Raw genomic sequence first — 19,023 nt, 5'->3', positions numbered from 1 at the left:
TCTCCCAACCCAAGTTATATTTGTAAAGAGAAAGTTGCACACATATCTTGGTTTTATGTTATTGCATATTTCTTATAAAATACAAAACTGTACTTTTATGTTTAATCTGGGGGGAATTTTCCTTCAATATCCACTTGAATTTCTGACTTTTGCATGAGTCACTGCACTTGCTTCCAATAGTTTTCCTTCTTTTTGTATTAAAGAAAACTTTGTCCAATATTCATTTTAGTCTTTATTAATTTAGTTTTTAAACAGCTTGGATATCTTCGTTTCCAAGTAATTTCTTTACTTTACTTTATTGCTAAACTAGAGATTCCAGATCCTGATGGTGAGCTGAAACTAAGTGACAGTAATTTAATTATTCATTTAGCCACTCACATTATAACTTAAGAAATAAATAAATAAACTAACCTATGACTTTGCAATGCTAACACCTTATTTCAAATAAACTACTGAAGAAGGAGCAGGCAGAAAGAAACAAACCTGCAGGGATTACCCACCTTCCTTGAAAATGGGTCATCCAGCCCTCTCCTCTCTTCCTCTCGGCGGCGCTCTCTTTCCTCTATCTCCATTTCTCTCTGCCGTTTTTTCTTCTCCAGCTCCTCCAGTTTCTTGACCCTCTCCTGGTACTCCCGCTGCTCCTGCTCGCGCTTCTCGCGCTCGATGCGCTCCTTCTCCTCACGCTCTGCACAGTTGCAAACACACAGAGAAATTGTTATCAACACAAATTCCATTACCTTGCTGCATCTACAGAAGGGTTCCACAACACAGTCTCTCCCCTTGGACTCTATAAAAAATAAGCACTTAAAAATACAAGCATTTTGTATGATGTGTTTAGCTAACCACAGAGCCTGTTTTCTGCAAGTTGCCTAACTCAAAAGCAATAGGAAAAGACACATCCATTAATGAGACATCTGGAACAACTAGCAAGAAAGAAGATGTTACAGTACCTGTATGTTAATTCAATGTACATACCACAACTGTAGCAACTAAAATATCAGCAACTACCTCAAACATGGTAGAGGATCCTTCCCTTAGAACACATCAAACAAAAAAATCGGCTAACAGTGTCAGAAATTTGATATTCATGGCTGCTTCTGGTTTTGTTTTTTTTTTTTTTTAAATACTGCATTGTGATGAACTCTGATACATAAAATCTTCAACCTCCAATTGACAAATAGGGCAGAAATTCATCCTGCAGTTTGCCAACTACTTCTTCTCCTCTAAAGCCCTGAAACAGGCTATTAGGGCTATCTGACACAACAATTCACAAGGAAAGGTGTGCGAGTCATTTACAATTTTGGAGTTCTTGATCTGATACCAATGTTCTTTAAGATGTGCACAAACAAGTCACCAGAACTCCAACTATAGGCTAAAATCAAAGACTCATTTTTTCATTAGCCTCCCTTACTTTATCTCCTCCTTCACTCATGTCTAGGATCTAAAAAGCTTTATCTTCCTTCTGTGCTGCACAGGTAAGCAAGGAAGGTGCAACAACTGGAATTTGAAAAGACTTCCTCCAAACTCATGAAACAGGAAAGCCAGACACTAGCTGTGTTACAAAATGGGAAGGCTCAAGGATGCAAAGGATGAAGGATTCTCAATCCCACCTTTAAGCAGCTGCTCCTCCCGTAGCCTTTGCTCCTCCTCCTCCTTCTCCCTGTAGTAAGTGATCCGTCTCTCCTCTTTGCGCTGCTTCTTGCGTTCCTCTAGACGGTTCCGCCGCTCCTCCGCCAACCGCTCCTGGAACTGCTTGAGTTTATCCTGAAATACCAACAAGACACCTCAGAACACCACACTCTAATGTCTGACAGCCAGGCAGTTACACAATTGTTAAATAAAGTTACACAGAGACTCAAAACAACTGCAACGTTAATTTTGTTCCACTGAAAAATGACCTGTTTGGCAAGCCAAACTCTTCTGTATTTTGTATAAAAGAATATAGTCCAGTGTAGAAGAAAGAAACAATCAAATCATCATGTACAGTATTAGTCCTTTATCTGCTTTTTCAGAAAGGAATTGCCTAAATAATAATTTATCTATACCTAAAGCGTACTACCCAAATATTATTGCAAAGAATAATATGCAGTTACTAATTTATATCAACATAACACCTCTTCTGCTTTTCTTTGGGTAAAGCCAGATTTTACTGCAACATACCCAAATACTCAAAGCTATAAACAGGCAGATACAGCTGCCTGCCTATATGACATCCAGTGATCCCTTACTAATACCTGTAATGAAATAAACAGTTTAGCTTCTCTTTTATTTTCCATATTAGCTATTCCAAAAACTGTCAAAAATTTTAAGTGATACTACCTAGGAACAGGTGCAAGAAATTTAATTTAAAAGTCAAAGCAGACAATAAGCAATTCCACAGTTCTGAACCATTTTAAATACTAATTTGTTTCTAGTTTGATGAAGAATCAGTTTTAGTTCTCCACTTTAAGAGTGTTAGCAATGCCACATCTCACGTACCTCATACACTGTTCGTCGTGATGCCTTGAGCCTGGCTTCAAATAAATCTCTATCCTCCAACATCCTGGAGAGTCTGCTCTTGTGCTCAAGGGCTTTCTCACGCTCCAGCTGCAGGGTGGTGATCTGAAAACAGAAAATATACAAAGTATAACTTCACTATACATTTGGATTCAATCTACCCCAGCCACTAGAAAGTGAAATTTTTTTCTTTCCCTTTCAAAGCAAAGACAGAAGAAATTACTGTCCACTAAAACAGTGAAAGCACAAAGCTAACAATTTTGTGAACTTGTGTAAAGATTTTAATCTTTCTTTCTTTTTTGGAAAAAGAAAACAGTGCAAACCCCACTATTTTTCATGCATTGCTAATGCACTTTATCAACTGAACAAAAAATTCTTACCCTCTCTTCTTCCTGTTGCTCCCACAGCTCCATATCATGCACTCTCTGTTCCTCATAGGCAGTCTTTATTAAAGGAATTTCTTCCAAGCGCTTCGCTCTTTCAAAGTAGTCAATCTGAGTAAAGGTAACACATCTTTAGTGTGACACAGTGCACACATAAACCCCTGATTTCTGGAGACTTCTCCAATACAGCTGATATATTATGGCAAAATAGCAACAACCACACTGGACCATCTAAGGTCAGCCTAACCAAGAACCTCCCTCTACCACTGGCAACTAACTAAGTGTACTCCCAGGCAAGGATGCAGGAATGGAGACAGGCACATCATAATTCTCTCTCAGCATCATCCATTTTCAGCTCCCAGCATTTTCTGTGTTGAAAGTATTTTTATATTTTAAACAGTGGATTTCCTCTCTTGTCCTGAGCTCAAAGCTTTTCATATACAACAATGGACTTTGGAAAGAACTCCCGCATGTCTGTGGCTCACAGCATGAAGATCAAACTTCTACCTACAAACAGCTCTGAACACTGCTCCTGCTGGCTTCATTTGATGCTTCTCACTCCACTACCCCTTGCAGGCAGTGCAAGAACAATTGCTCCCACCAGCAGCTCTTACAACAGGTACACTCTTACAGACTGGCACCACATCCTCTCTCTAGAAATCTGTCAGACAGAGGGGTACTATTTTACAAAGACAATCCCCTCACAGAAGTCAATTTGCATCATTGATAATTCTTGTTGGCCTCTTGTCAAACTTCCAGTTCAGCCACATCCTTTTAGACATAAGAGACCAGAACTGCAGACACTGCTCAAAATGCAGAAGAACCAAGTTCTCACTGCTGGCAAAGAATGTTAAGTTTGAAGCCCATCATTTACTATGGAAAGCCAAAGACTGAGGAATTCTTTCCCCAGTTTTCCCTATATAAAGTTTTAAATCTATCTAACCAGAATATAATTCAAAGACTTCCTTTTGTCACGCTACTAAGTTGGGTTTTTTTGTGAAGAGCTTTGGAATAAGCTTTTCTTTGAAATCCAACTTAGTTGCACCCATCAGATCAGCCTTAGTCATATATTTGCTTTGACAGCTTCAGAGAACTGTAAGAGGAAGCCCTTGCTAACATTCCTTTTACAGAAGCTGTGCTGACTTTCTCAGGTAGATCATATTCACTCAGGTGACCACTAATTCCACTGGTAATGTATTTTCTGCTCTTCTGTCCAGTGCAGGGAACAGCTTTACAGACCTGCAGTGTCAAAGGTCCTCACTAGAACCTTTTTAACTAACCTTCCACTTCCTACTAGCCATTTTTCTTCAAACCAATTTTAAGTGACCCAAGTCACCAACTGTACCACAGAACCCCTGTTTCATTCCTGAATAGAGCAGGAAGCCCTGGCTGAGTTTCACCTTGCTCAGGTCATCTGTTTCTATTTATTACTACACATTTCTCACACTTTTATAGCTACCCACGTTTCAGACAGATCCTTTTCTATCATATAGGAGGGCTCCAGCAGTGGAGTTTCTTTCAGTGAGGACTAACACCGTTAATTCATTTCGCTTCTCTGTCACGGCCTCTCCTCTGAACATTTAATCTGTTCTGAACATTTTTTAATTACAAGTCTTCCCAACTAAGACTCAGTTCACATCCAGCTTAAGGGTCCTTGTTCAAATTAACTCCAATAATCAGAACATTAAATTTTGCACTGAAATCAGAGACCCAATTGGTATATAATACATTTACCTTTCTTTAGTTTCAAACATTTCCAACACCACTATTATATATATATATATGTGTGTGTGTGTATGCACATATATGTATCAACACAGATCACATTCACTAAAAAATTTTATGGACATTTTTACCCTTCCTACTTTGTACCTTTTTCTCCTGATTTTTCAGTCGTTCCTGAAGTTCCTTCTTTTCTTTTTCCAGTTGTTCCACTTGTTTAGCCATAATAAAGTCAGGATCCAATTCTTCAAGATCCTACAACCAAGTAAAATTATCAATACAAAAAGGAGACAAAACTCCCACAAAAGGTAGTCTTTATTCCCCCAAGTAAAAAAGGTCCCATCCAAACCCAGAACTAAAGTTAATTGTCTCATTTTTAAGAGAGACTACAAGACCAGTTGCAGTACAAACCTATGAAACTCAGGCAGCCCAGCAATGTAACACTGAAATAACAAAATAACTCCCCACTGCAACAATAAATCCCCTACCTCAATATCAATATCTTTAAATGCTTTGGCTCCCAGTTCAGTCTTCTTGATCTGCTCCAAGCGCTCCCGAACAGTTTTCTTTTTGATCTGCTCATGCTCCTGCAGGATCCTCTCCTTCTCCCTCTCCTTTGCCTCCTGGCGCAGCCTCTCCTCCTCAGCTTTCCTCACTTTCTGCAGTTCTGCTTCCCTTTGCTCCAGCTCCTCCTTTTCTCGCTGGATGTTCAAACTTTCCAGGCGCTCCTTTCTCTCCTCTATGGTCTGACGGCGTGCAAGGATACGCTGGTGCTCCTTCCTGGAATTTTTCAGGAAGGCAGTGACTGCCAGCTGATGCTGTTCTTCCTTCTCTTGCTGGATTGAAATTGAGAATAAGACAAGGATGTAAACAATCCCTCTTTAAAAAGGCAGTAAGCAAAACAAGTGCTTCTCAAGGAAAAATGCAAAGTTAATTAATTCTATCCTCCCAACTTGCCAAATGAATGGAAGTACAGCTGTAGTGGTAAATCTAACCACTCATCCAAGTGGCATCCAAGGCAGTGCCAACTGCCCAGAATCAAGTGCACATGGAGAAAGTTGTCTGTAAAACACAATATTCTGCAACATAGCTTGGGTACGACAGTTTTACTTTTCCTGTCCAAAAATATTGTACACCCAGATGTTATTGATATTGAAATCTCTGACTGGAATGCATGCGTGGGCCAATCTTGTTTGTCTCTGTATGTGTTTACAAGCATATCACCACAAAGCTGTTCTTTTCAATTTTGTTATTTTCCAAACACACCAACAGAAGAAAAATGTATCCTAATTAAAACATAACACTATTTGTGAGATGATACAAAAGTACATCGACAACTTAAACATTGTATTTAAAAGCATTTTCATTACCTTACAAAAAACACTAGGATTCTAGACACTAGGACACAGACTGCTCTTTAAGCAGCCTTCCCACCCCCCAGCATTGCCCAGAGCACCCCTACAGTTCTTTGTGGACATTCATGCTGTACACACAAGGAGGTGTCAGTGTGCCTGCTCAGGGAGCTGCCCATTTCCATGAGTCCAGCCAAACACTGCAGCCCAAATCAGCTCCCACACTCCCCCAGCCGTGCTACTCCTGAAATGTGAGCACCCACAGGGATATTTTTAGTAACCTGTCACTTCTAGGGCACTCAGCAAAAACACTGAAACATCCATACTTTGCTGCAGATCTGAATGCATTGAAAGCTAAATGGAGGGGCCAGAAACACCAAAGTAAAAAGCTTTAGACAAATTTAATGGTTTTGTGAATTATTAGAAACACGACAAATTAAAAGCTTTTAAGCAACTGACAAAAATGGAAGGTTTTGACCTGAATAGTGAAGGAAAAAAGGATATCAACTTGTTCTGCAGCTTCTCTAACCACACAGATTGATATTAACCTTGATACTGTTCTCCAATTATACAAGTGTAATGACCACTAATGGGTTAAATGAGGAGGATTTATGTCTTATTCAGCTACTAACTGTACTAAGATGTCAAGTGCAAGACTGACTGCCATTTCTATCAATGGATGTATAGTTAAAACATGTTTTTTCTTTCAAAATAACAATCTAACACTCATCACAAATCAAATATTTTTAAGGGAAAACCTATATAAAAATATTTTTATCTTAAACACTAATGTATGGTCAAGCTAACATAAAACAAAGTGAGCATTGGGTGCCGTGATACAGTTCTATGTTCTGCATTTAGATTTTAAGAATATTACTTAGTATTTCAATCTGTAGAGAATCTAACATAGACATGTTGCTATCAGCCTTTTTTGCCTATGCAACAAATATCTTAAGTGTCAGCTATGGAATCTTTCATAAACCTGAAACAAATGAAAAAATTACCAGTGTTCTAGTGAAAGAAGTGAAGGTTTAATTTGCCATGAAGAAAGCATGCTGGAAATTTGAGACTGATTTACACCTCGTTGTTACAGAGCTCTGGAAAACCTGAAATATGAGTCTGACCTTGAAGCCAAGAGCCCCAGGGAGGAGGAAAAGAAGTGACAAAGACAGGTCAGTTCTTAAGCTGTGGGATGTTTTTGCTCTATAAAGCTGCATTCCAGGTTTTTCAAAACAGCAGTTTCTCCAGGAAGAATAAATGAAGCAGGCTCTTGGATTTTCAAAAATGCATACAAAACTTTAAACAAATCCTAGTTCTGTAGGCTCACATATGGGACAGTTATTATTTGTTATATCCTAGACCTGGTATTTGCAAGACTGGAAACTTTAAATTCAGGCCTCTTGTGTACATATTGTCATATTTTGGTTATGACCAGAAACTAACTAGCTGAGTGCTTTTAAGAATGACTTCTTTAAAAGCACAAAAAACTGATTACCACTAAGCTGAAAAAAAGGAAAGTAAAATGCCTAATCTGAGAAAACACATTCATTAAAATATAAGCTTTGTCAACGTTCTCCTAAGACTTTAAACGACTTACCATTAAGTGAGGAGGCTTAATGACGGCAAGAGCCTTAGCCAGAGCTGAGGACATGGCAGTCAGCTGGTTTCTGATCTGCTCAGAAGGCATGCTCTGCAGCTGAGGGCCCAGGGGAGCATCCTCTCTAGTACAGTAATTCAAATCTGAACCAAAACTCAGTGTCCGGGTTGTGTGATCAAGGCGAACCTTTGTAAAAACAGAAAAAAAAGGAAGAAAAAGGATTGGATTTTTTATTGAACAATTTCTCTGTTGCTCTGCCTATGACCACTGTGAGTCAAGAGAGGCTCTAAGCAGAAATAACTTTAAAAAAATTAGTAGGAGAAAAATAGCACTGTCAATAAAGGTTTATTTCTATGGTTTAGAAAAAAAAAAAACCCCAAACAAGAACAAAACCAGAACCACTGGAAGAGACTGAACTTTCAATGACTCAAGGAAATGAGCACTGAAAGACAAATCACTCTTGTCTCTTCCTCCACACTGTCAAGCAGTTCCTTTTTACCACATGCAATACACATGACCCCAGACATGACTGACACAGTCTTTGTACAGCCCTCACCTGTAGGTCACAATGCCTGGCTGCATCCACGATACAACGCTCCAGCTGGAAAGCATCCACAAAGGGAACCAGGGTGCACAGACGAGCAAACTCAATGCTTTGATAAATCTGGGCCACCTGAATGTGAACAGAAACATCAAGTATTTTTCCTCAATAAAAAGAAATCAGAAGTAGAAGTTGTTGTAGAGGCCTTAAAGTTAACTCGCTTAATTGTCAATAAATGAACGTATACATATGAATGCAGTTGCAAATACTGTTTGAGGATTCTATTTCTGTACTGTATTCAGATTAAACCCCATTCCTGAATGGCTGCTTTGTATGAAGGAGACTGGCAGCAGTAACTACATCCAGCTATGCTGCTAATTAGCCTTCAACTATTTCTTTAGCACACCAGAAATAACACTGCTCATCACTGGCAATGAAAGCAGGTCAATGAAATGTGCATTTTATAAAAAAAAACTTAGATACAAATACAATTTAAAAAAAAAAAGAAACTAAAAATCAAAGTGAAAAACTTCCCTCCCCGACCTTACTCCAAAGAGAAGTAATGATGAAAGTCTAGAGAAGAAACTACACCACTGTACCCCACTATCAAGTATATCTACTATAGTTGTATTTAAACTATGCACCAACTGAAGATATGGGTTATATATTAGAAAAATGTATTTGAAAATCAGTCTTCTATTTGATAGAAAGAAAAATTATTTCAGCATTAAAGTTTTCAACTTAATCTTCCTCCAAAGCATATTCTATCTAGCTTATGTATATTAGGAACATACACTATCTTTACTCATACCTGCTGCAGAAGGCGAAGGATGGTGTTGTTTTGCAGGTGAGGAATGTACAGCTGCAGCTCAGGTTCCTTCTCAGCTTGGTCCTTCACCCAGTTCAGAACCTATCAAAAGTCTGAAAAGTTACTCTATCTGCATTGACCTGTACAAACTTCACCATTAAAGTAACATTTCTGGTTTACACTCTTAAAACAAGAGCACTTCTGTCCAGATACTGTTTTACTGAAGGGCATCCTTTGATCAGAACACTTACAGTTACAAAGGAGAGCTGACAGTTTTTGTATGAAGGCGACTGACAGTACTGGCAACATTTACCACACTGCTAATTTACCTTCAAGTTCTTTTTAGCACCTCAAATATCTTTGTTCCCACTATCAAAGAAAAAGAACATGATGTGCTACATCAACTGCAGAATTTACACTAATCTAATCAACAGCTCTCACATTATTCTAACTCCCAACACTCTACCTTTTAATAGTAAAACCAGTCATTGGTTCATCTTTCCACTTAGCACACAACCCACTTGCCAGCATATGCCCACGTGTGCACACAGTATTCTTATTTTGAACCTTTAAACAAAATTAACTCAGTATCATCTCCACCAACAAAACCTTCTGACACATTCCCAAAACTCTGCACCTTCATGGAGCCCTGTGAATAGCACCCAAAAGACCTGAGTGAATTTTCATTCTATTTCAGTATCATGTGCACATGCCATGCACATGTCATGGTAATGGAACTTCACCAAATCAAGGCTACTATTGAAAAACCAGGCAATAGAAAAAGGTGGTTGATATTTACCACAAATCAATACTGAAATAACAGACTATTAGTCAAGACCAATTACTACACACACAGAGCTACAAAAACCTTACCTTGCTGACACGGGCACTCAACTTGAGGGGGTGAAAGTCTACTTCAAGCCAATTGTAAAGTTCTTTCACTTCTGGGACAACATATTGCACTACATTAAACCTGACCTACAGTCAACAAAAAAAAATCCAAAGATCCCAACATAAATATAGTATTAACCAATAGTTAATGCTTTAAGAATTTCATATTTAACAAGTTAAACAGGAAACAGATGTAGTTTTTAAAACAGGAAACTAGGTATTTTTCATTACATTCTTAACTGCAGTGACAGTAATTCTACACTACATCAATTAAATGTAGTTAAAAACGGGAAAGTAGACAAAAAACAAGCAATCTAAACAGACTAGAGTGCCACCCTCAGCCATTTCTAAGACACAAGCCTACTACACAAACACAGGCCCACATCCAAACTAAAACCACACATCTCTGTTCATTATTAAATTTCTGAAGCCTTAAATTGTGGGTTTGAGGCAGACTGGAGAGGTGGTGCAAGAGGAATAAGTTCAAATTGTAAAATGAGCTTTGAACCTAAATTTTAGATATGAGTGCAAATGACTGCAAGAAATCCAAACATTCTCTGAAAATACCCATTACTTAATGTCTAATTTATTTATGAGCATTGGGGGAGGTCTGAAAAAAGATAAATCTAACATCCCTTCAAATTAAACACAATGAAGTTTTCATAATCACTTAGATCCAACATTTGACATCTGGCCTGTGCTTATCCAAAATACATTTAAAACAGAAAAATAAGCACTTGGTTCAGTTAATTACACACTTCAGAGTTGGAAAAAAACCCCAAAGTTCTAGATCACAACATGTTTCAGACCCCTCAGTGTTTCTAATCACTATTTAAAGACTCCACTGAATTGCACACAAGTGTTCATTACCACTGCCATTTCCAAACACTCCTTGTGAATCTGCAATTAAGTTCCAATTACCCACACAGCTGTTTTAGCTATAAAATTGCTGTCCCACAGCTAAGCAGAGTGCTCTAGAAGGAGCAGGACTCAGCACTAAAGAGCTGCTGAGCTGAGCCCTAGTGCCCACCATGTCATTGATGAGGCTGGCCCGGGTAGGGGGCGCCTGCAGCCCCAGCAGGGTGGCCAGGCGCCGCTGCTTCTCCACAATGATTCCATCCATGTCCAGGAGACGAGCAATGTCAGTTCTCTCTGGAGTTATTGGAATGGACAGCGTTGCCAAAAGGACTCGAGTGGACATCCTGGTGAAAGAGCAGAAGTGCAAGAGAACACTTAGGAATTCCTGTTCATGTATGTACCAGGTCAAGAGAGGAATGGGGAGCATCCATGATGCAAAACTGTGTAAAAACACCAGAAATAACAGAGGAGACACCAAATATAGCATGAGAGGAAACAGTGAAATCTTGTGAGGAAAACACCACCACTCAAAAGAGAAAAAGAAAACAAACCCCCAGATATTTATTGACTTGCATATCTTCTCAGTAAAGAGAAGGAAGCTTATCTAAGGTGATGCTAATGTTCAAAATACTTACACTGCAGCTTTGTAAAACATCCTCCTTGCTCTAGCTTTCTTTTGAGGCAATTAGTACTGGCCAATTTAGGCAGAGCTGCTCATAGCCATACACGTCATCTGCTTCTTTTGGGGTACAATTTAGTTTATTTTTGAACCTAGGGGGTTAAAAGTAGATTCTAAGATCACAGCAAATATCTTTCCCCACCTCTGCATCTCCTCTTGTGTGAGATTCTTTCGCATTTCTCTTGATAAGTGATAAAGGCGGTGAAGGGTGGATGCGTGAAAAAGAGCATTTCCTGATTTCCAGAAGACAGTTGAAACTTTGTGGTAGTAATTTGCCATCAGCTGTGGTTTGGGTGGCTTCTTAGACAATGCAAATAGTCCATGAATATCTTCCACTGCTTTGAAAGCTTCCTAAAAAATCCCAAAACAACCAAATACACCATTGTTAGGAAGTTTTTTGCAGCATCATAAAAAAGGAAAAATGTAAATTTATTATAGGTTATAAGACTATATATATATTAATATATATAAGACTATATATATATTATAATTAATATATTAATATTAATATATATATATATATATATAAGACTATATATATATTAAATATAAAATATTTAATACTACTGAAAACTGTGATCTTCAGTTTTGTCAGCTACATGAAATTAAATACTTCTTTCTTAATAAATTATTTGGACAAACTTACTTTAACTATCTGCTTAGAAGTTGGTATTTTTGAAAACTTGTTTCATTCCAATTTTCAAGCTAGAAACCAAGGTGGGTAGGGAGCCAAACAAAAAATCTCTCAAAGTTCTACCATCAAAGCTTGGTTTGAAATGCTGTGCAGGAACACCAGACTAAGCATTCAGTATTCTAGATATTAAGACTTTATTCTTTAGCTCTTATCCTCTCTTCATCTTGCTGCGTGTACCATGAGACAAGAACAGCTTGGGGAAAATTCTGGCAAGGCTGCAGACCAAGCGTGATGGGGAGCCCTGCTGCATACCTGCCACAGCTCCATGCTGATAGCACTGTCCAGCTGCACCAGCCTGGTCTCCAGGTGCATGGACTGGCTGTCAGGGTTGTTGAGGTTGATGGCTGTGCTTTGGTTGTGGTGCCGCTGGATCTGCCCCAGGTGCATGCGCAGGTTATCGCAGAGCTTGCGGAACTCCGCTTTCCGCGTGTACTGCAGGCAGAACTTGAAAGCTGCAAAAAAGGAATGATGGAAATGGAAAATGTTCACTAATGGTGACTTCACGGTACTTCTAAATGGGATTCAAGTATGTAAATCAGTACACTTAAAAAATCTTCATTTGCAGTCAAAAGACATCTCAAACATGATACAATCTGTCACACATAATGAGTAAGTGACAATGCAGTGCATTTTCATCTTGACCTCAAAAGATGAAGATGTTTCCACATAATTAAGATTAAAGAGCAAAGGGAATACTTTAAGTCTCTTTAAAAATGTTCTAATTTATGTAGTGATTCCAGCTTTTAGTCTGAACTAAGAGCACACAAAATCCTGTGAATGGCATGAATTCAGGTTTTGGCATTTTATAAAATGTGGGGGAAAAATTCTCAAGTCATCTAAAGATGGTAACGTCAAACGAAGCTTTCAAATGACTGGACATGACACAGACAAAAACCCTGTCATTAATCCCATAGTTCTCAAACACCAGTCCTTGTTCTGGCTTCCAGAGATAAGCACAACACAAGTGCAGGAAAGAGGTCAAGAAGAGGGGATGGACTGTAGAGGGGGATCAAGGCCACCCAAAACCCTGGAAGCCCTCCAACCCATTTCCAGAAAGGTCCAGAAGAACAGATGGAACAGGAGAACGGATTTGCATAACAAGTGAGAAATTCATCTATAAAAAGGTCAAGCCCAGGTGTGTGTACACCCCAGGACACCCCCATCAGCTGGATCAACACTGAGGACTGGCGACTTCTCTCTTTTACCCTCCCATTCTTTCTATCTAACCCTCTCTTTAATTCAACCCTCTCTTCTTCCACCCTATCCCTTTACCCAAAACCCACTTATGTGGGTTATACTGAGACCAATTTATAACACACCAATTTTCATGCCAAGGGTGTCATTCACTACTAAAACTATGTAAGCTTTCAAGGACCCTCTGATTCTTGTTGTTCCTTTTGACCACATGCATCTACAAATCTTGATGTTCCCCTCCCCTTCAGGGGGACACACCACATCATTACAGTTCAAGTTTCCATCTTTTGCACCTACCTTGCTGTGCAATGTCATGGTACAGGCGTTCTACTCGAGAATTATTTCGGAGAAGATCCAAACACTGCCTGTAGGACTCCCACAGAAATTTAACCCAGGGTGTCAAAAGCAGGCGGTCAGTACGATCCTGAGTGTCTTCTCCACTCACAGCACTCAAAAGAACACTTCAGTCAGGGCAGTGGGGTAAGGAAAGAGAAAAAAGAGAAATGGTTTATTCCCTATAATTCTTTCTCATCAGTTTTTCTTACCAAGTTCTAAGATGAGTCTGGAAAAATCTGAACAGCTAATTGCTGCTGAAGGTCTATTGCTTATTTTCAATCTGGTCCCTCAGACTGCTCTCAGACTGCTCCCTTTTCTTTTAAAGGACATAGATAATTATTTCAAAGTTTTAAGTTTCAAACTTTGGCCACTGCATATATGACTGATATGTCCAAGCTCCAGAGGTAAGACATCAGAAGCTTGTATCCTTCAAAGGAAACTAACTCCAGGACCTTCACCTTCCCTTTCCTAGCAGGGAGCTGTGTCCTGTACCTCTGTTAGAGTCAAGTATCAGTGCCAATGCAGACACTTTAGTACTTGCTGACACTTCCCTTTTAGTCACCAGCACTGCTGCCAGAGTTCACTTCATGTTGACATGTGACACAAATGCTGTGTTACGATCTGCACACATCAGAAACCAGAATACTCACACTAGCATTTCAAATCCTTTACAAATTCTGACATGAAAAAGATTATTAAATACATCAGAAGTAATACAATAATCTTGCATTTAGAGCTTCCCTCACCACAGGAATATAAGGCAGGGGAAAGCATTCCCAAGACACTGAGACCAATTCAGTGCTATGTCCCATATGATCCCTTTCTGCTAAACAATCCATTCAACATGTTTAACTCACAAAAAAACATCTTCCCTAAGCCTTCATTTTGAAAATTCTTTTTGAACTGTTTTTAATATAAAATCTCAACTCTTGTATCTTTTCTACTACACCATTTGCAGCTCTAATTGTCATCCTTGGCTACTACATAAACTATTAAACACGACACATCACCAGTGCTTTCTCTAACAGATCAAGAGGTGAATCCAGCAAAAAAGCATGAGAAGTCTAGAAAACAGGACCTAAAAAACACTAAGGAAACTGTGCTTGTTTAGAGGAGAAGTGTGATTGAAAAGATCCATTCTCTAGTCCTCTGTTATAGAAAGGAGAACAAGGAAAAGAGAGGTCAGTAAATCTTCACTGTTTAACTATTAGTGGATTCCTCTATAACAATTTCAGGCACTGAAATAACATGAATGACACTGCCCCCTATTGAAGACACGTCTGTCACCTTCTCTTTTTTGCAACCAACTTCTACTAGAGAGTTTTGCTGTTAACATGTAATACAGAGCAGGTTTTTGAGTATTATTTGACTACTACAACTCTATTCCTATGCAAGACAAATATTCAGTCATTTCTTCCAATTTTTTATAATTTCTATCACCATTCTATCACCATTACCTATCCTATTAATTCTCTCTTGACTGTACATATCGTGTTCTTTCTTCTATTATCTCATCACTTAACCAAGCAAGTATAAAGCAACACTTCCTTTTGTTTGTAGGTGCACAATGTGGAGAGAAGAAATGAAGGCTATCACACACAAGAATTACATTGGTCTGATATAATTAACAGCATTTCTACATCAACTAGTAATGATCAGTTTACCATAATAAACTCTCCAAAACCACTACAGATGCAGATCTGAGCAGACACTGGAAAGTGGTGACCCAACTCCCAGAACCATTCCCACTGCACCTAGATTTTCTACTTCTTACTGCTTACTTTCTTTACTCAGGTTTTTATTCAATGTAGAATTCCTGCCTTTATCCCCATCTATAAAATCTCTAGAACACCACTAGTATTCCATTTCAAGTCTACCACATTTCTATCTCAGCTCTGCGACTGAAATTAGGGATACTTTCTATGAATTGCTACATTTTAAAGACAGGCTGCACACCTTTCTGGAGTCTGAATGTTATCCAAGTCTTCTATGTCCAGTACCATCTGCTGGGATTCTTCCTTAGCTGCTTCTGTTTTTTCTTCAGCTAATTTTAAATAGGCTCGAACAACATCCTCCAAGGATTTGATGTTAACCTACACCAAAGGCAAAAAAATGGGAAGATGTTTCCACCCACAACAGGCAACATATCTTTTAAAATGTAACTGCTACAAACCCAAGAACATCTAAAAAGCAGATTAATCCTAATTCAGGGCAAATCAGTTACTTTTAGATTCTATCAGCTGACAGGTACCACGCTTGCTATAAATACACACAATAAAAACTCAAAAGCCATACCTGCTGGCAAATATTCTTGTACTGGTACAATCCTTCTTTTGCCAGGTGGCTCTTGCGCAGATCCACGCAGAGCTCCAGGTACTTCAGCATAATCGGCTCGTGGATTTTCTGCCATGTTCGGTGTTTCTTACTTTTCATAACATCATAGAGAACATCAAGGGCAGGCTGCTTTTTGCCAACCTCAAGAAATTCTGAAAGTAAAATCCCAGTTAGCAAAAACTTGCACACCAGAAGATGCATTTTTTTATGCTTAACACAGGAAACATTCAGTATTTAATTAACTCTACCCAGAGTGCATTGATGGTTGGATTTAGTTGGCCAGATCAAAAACCTTGGCAACTCAGTGCCAGTCGTTCAATGACGTAACTGGCAAACAAATGTTGACCAGGAAATTTACATGGGAATTTCAGGACAGCAGAGGTGTCTCTCCATGCATCCAGGCATGACTGATCACTTCATACACATGAATGTGTATAAATGCACACATCCAGTTTAAACCATCCTGGTTTCAGCAAGGACAAGGAATACCCACCAGGAGGCTTGGGGGTACAGCACCTACCAAGGGCATTTAACAAGGTATAAAACATACCACAAATGTGACTGAATGTACTGCTCTCAGGTGAGGGAGGGAGAAAGGAAGGAGAGGAAGGAAAAAAACTTCACTCAGCAAAGTTGTTCATTTGTTGTTTTTTACTCCTGAGTGGTTTAGCACTTCAGTTTACAGAAGTTACATCAAAAGCTGCTGCAGTTTAGTTGAAGGGTCAGACACTTTTTAATCAGCCTTGCTGCTGAAACCAGTGCCCCATTTATTCATTCCTAAGCAGCTGCTGTCATTAACAGGAGCTCTCAGCATCACAGCAACTCCCACCTCTGATAGCCCACACATTCTGCCTTGCACAAAACACAGCAAACCACCCACTGGAAACACTGAGGCAGCGACCCACATACACACAGCCCCTACTCTGAATGAACTCTGCACTGCAGAACAGCACGAGAAATGAACACACAGAATGGGAAGCAAACAGGTTTAAAAGATAAGGGAGGTCAAGTACAGCCCCTAGGAAACATGCCTGTTCTTAAAGGCTGAGGGGTGGAGTCAGTACTGCCATGAAGTGCCTTGGAAAGCACTCATTCCTAAAGAAATAATGGCAGAAACTGTTAAAGTAGGGGCCTGCTCCAGGGGCTCAGACATCACAGAGCTTCCTCCAAGTTCTGGTATCTCAAATTTGACATTAAACATGGCAAAAGGTTTAGACTGAAAGCAGCAGAGTGGTTTTAATTTAAGGACCACAACAGCTCATATTCATGGATCAGTTTATGCAAATAATGAGCTGGCAGAAGATGAGCAAGCTCCTTTCTAGAGAAAGCACCGTGATACAACTGAAGATAATCAAAGTTACGGTGTGGCAGTACCCAGCAGAACTTTACTCACCAGGGGAATTTTAATAAAGCTACCCTCCATCCCATAATTTACACTGCTCTTCTATCTCAGAGCTGCTTTTGAGACAATTACTGTTGAGCTTTACACTTTATTTATGAAAATAAACTTGAAAGGCAAGTTTGATCCTGCAACAATGCCAGGGCACTCCAAGCACAGTGCTCAGTGGTCAATAACCAACTGGACAAAGCACAAAATTAATTTATGTTGTTTTGAAACTTTTAATTAACTCTGGCCAAGCAGGTTCTTACAAGTAAGTCAAATAATTAGGGCTAATTTAAGAGACACTTCAGTAAAAGCACAAAATGAACCTGAAGAACCAATTACAGCACACAATGCCAAGCTCTGCAGTAGGAACTGTAAGTTATGGAAATTCAGATCTGTAACATATAAACTGTAAAGCTGAGTCCATAAGTAGCTGTAAGAGTTACCTTCTACTAGTTTTGTTCTTTTATACTACTTAAAATGCTAACAGGTATCCAGAGTTGTAACTGAAGCTGAGTGGTCAAGAACCAGCTGATACACATCAACAACTCACCTACTGCTGCTAACCCAAAATCCTGAATTAAACTCCGTTTTCAATCTGAGAAAACATGTCACTACCAGAGGTGACAAAGATGTCAAGTGCTTTACAGTATCTCTAACAGTGAGCAGGCTTAGTATCTGCAACAATAAAACACTCCTTAAAGTTGCATTACATCCCTGAGTACAAAGCAATGCCAAATATAACAATAGCGGAGGGTTGGCCTTGACCTACATTTATCAATTATAAAAACACTTTTCTTACATATCTGTATACACTTAAACTCCTTCATGCTCTTCGTATTTCCAAACATCACCTCTGTATGTTGAAGTCACTGAGAACATGAAGTGCTTCTAATGCTCACTTGAGCCTTACTTATAAAACACAGACTGAAACTCTGGAAACTGCACTGAATGTCCCCATTAAAAATGCCAGTTTAACATTAAACTGCTTCCTGCAACACACAATCTGCCTTAGGTATGACTTTCCACCCTTTAATATGCTTGGCTGTGGTTAGATTGAGCCCCTGCAGTTTATAAGTGCTGACACTGCTTGTCATGTTTTCCATTCAGTCCACTGAAATTCAGGATTGCCAGCATCTGTCTGGAGAACACCCCCTACAGCTCCACTCCTTCACTTCAACACAACTTAGCAGACTTGCAGCAGTATAAGAAATGTGAACTTAAATACCAGGAAAGTATCAATAATAATAATAATAATAATGAGCAGTTTAAAGTCAATATTCCAGAAATGTGATTTGCACACCAAATATCACTTCCTTACTCAAGAATTTCCAAATGTAAATAAATTTATATATTATGGTACGTGCATCTTTTCCAGTGCAAGGACTGACACAACACATCTTCATCCCTGAATGCTGCCTGAAGCTGATTTTATCTTTCATCTTTTTATATTTGTGGGAAAGATTTTTACAATGAATTTTTGATTAAAAATCTTGAGAATGTGCAGTACTTTCACATTTTCTTGTTACGCTAAGTGCCTGAATAATGCAGAGTCCCCAGACCACACAGCCTCTCCTGCTGTCATTTAAAGACCCATAAATCATCTTTAAGTTGTGGATGTCTTTAAGTGTCATCTTTCGATCAGCCCTGTGACAATGATCAGTCTAAATGGTCTTGCTAAGGGCTTAAAATAGGATACTATAAAAAACAGAAGCGTCAAAGCCATATGTTTGGCCCGAAATGAGCCAGCTGAT

The 19,023-nt window shown here is 39.0% G+C and overlaps 1 protein-coding gene and 1 non-coding gene across 2 annotated transcripts in view; both read right to left on the bottom strand.

Annotated features, from left to right (window-relative positions):
- The window catches only part of EIF3A (eukaryotic translation initiation factor 3 subunit A), a 29,293-nt gene that overhangs the window by 9,478 nt on the left and 792 nt on the right, over positions 1-19,023 (bottom strand). The window contains exons 2-17 of the mRNA XM_054637091.2: positions 15,847-16,037; positions 15,508-15,644; positions 13,513-13,676; positions 12,274-12,473; positions 11,470-11,678; positions 10,821-10,992; positions 9,773-9,877; positions 8,903-9,001; positions 8,107-8,223; positions 7,551-7,736; positions 5,090-5,437; positions 4,752-4,856; positions 2,877-2,990; positions 2,479-2,601; positions 1,611-1,764; positions 501-685 (exon numbers count right to left, since the gene is read on the bottom strand). Of these exons, the coding sequence (XP_054493066.2) occupies positions 501-685; positions 1,611-1,764; positions 2,479-2,601; positions 2,877-2,990; positions 4,752-4,856; positions 5,090-5,437; positions 7,551-7,736; positions 8,107-8,223; positions 8,903-9,001; positions 9,773-9,877; positions 10,821-10,992; positions 11,470-11,678; positions 12,274-12,473; positions 13,513-13,676; positions 15,508-15,644; positions 15,847-16,037 (2,609 nt within the window). The remainder of the gene's footprint in view (positions 1-500; positions 686-1,610; positions 1,765-2,478; positions 2,602-2,876; positions 2,991-4,751; positions 4,857-5,089; positions 5,438-7,550; positions 7,737-8,106; positions 8,224-8,902; positions 9,002-9,772; positions 9,878-10,820; positions 10,993-11,469; positions 11,679-12,273; positions 12,474-13,512; positions 13,677-15,507; positions 15,645-15,846; positions 16,038-19,023) is intronic.
- Positions 8,419-8,551, bottom strand: LOC129123503 (small nucleolar RNA SNORA19). The gene has a single exon (XR_008534698.1). It is a non-coding gene; the product is annotated as a small nucleolar RNA SNORA19 (small nucleolar RNA).

The sequence above is a fragment of the Agelaius phoeniceus genome, chromosome 9 (genome assembly GCF_051311805.1).
Source record: "Agelaius phoeniceus isolate bAgePho1 chromosome 9, bAgePho1.hap1, whole genome shotgun sequence".
Classification (NCBI taxonomy): domain Eukaryota; kingdom Metazoa; phylum Chordata; class Aves; order Passeriformes; family Icteridae; genus Agelaius; species Agelaius phoeniceus.
This window is presented reverse-complemented; position numbering and strand designations above follow the sequence as displayed.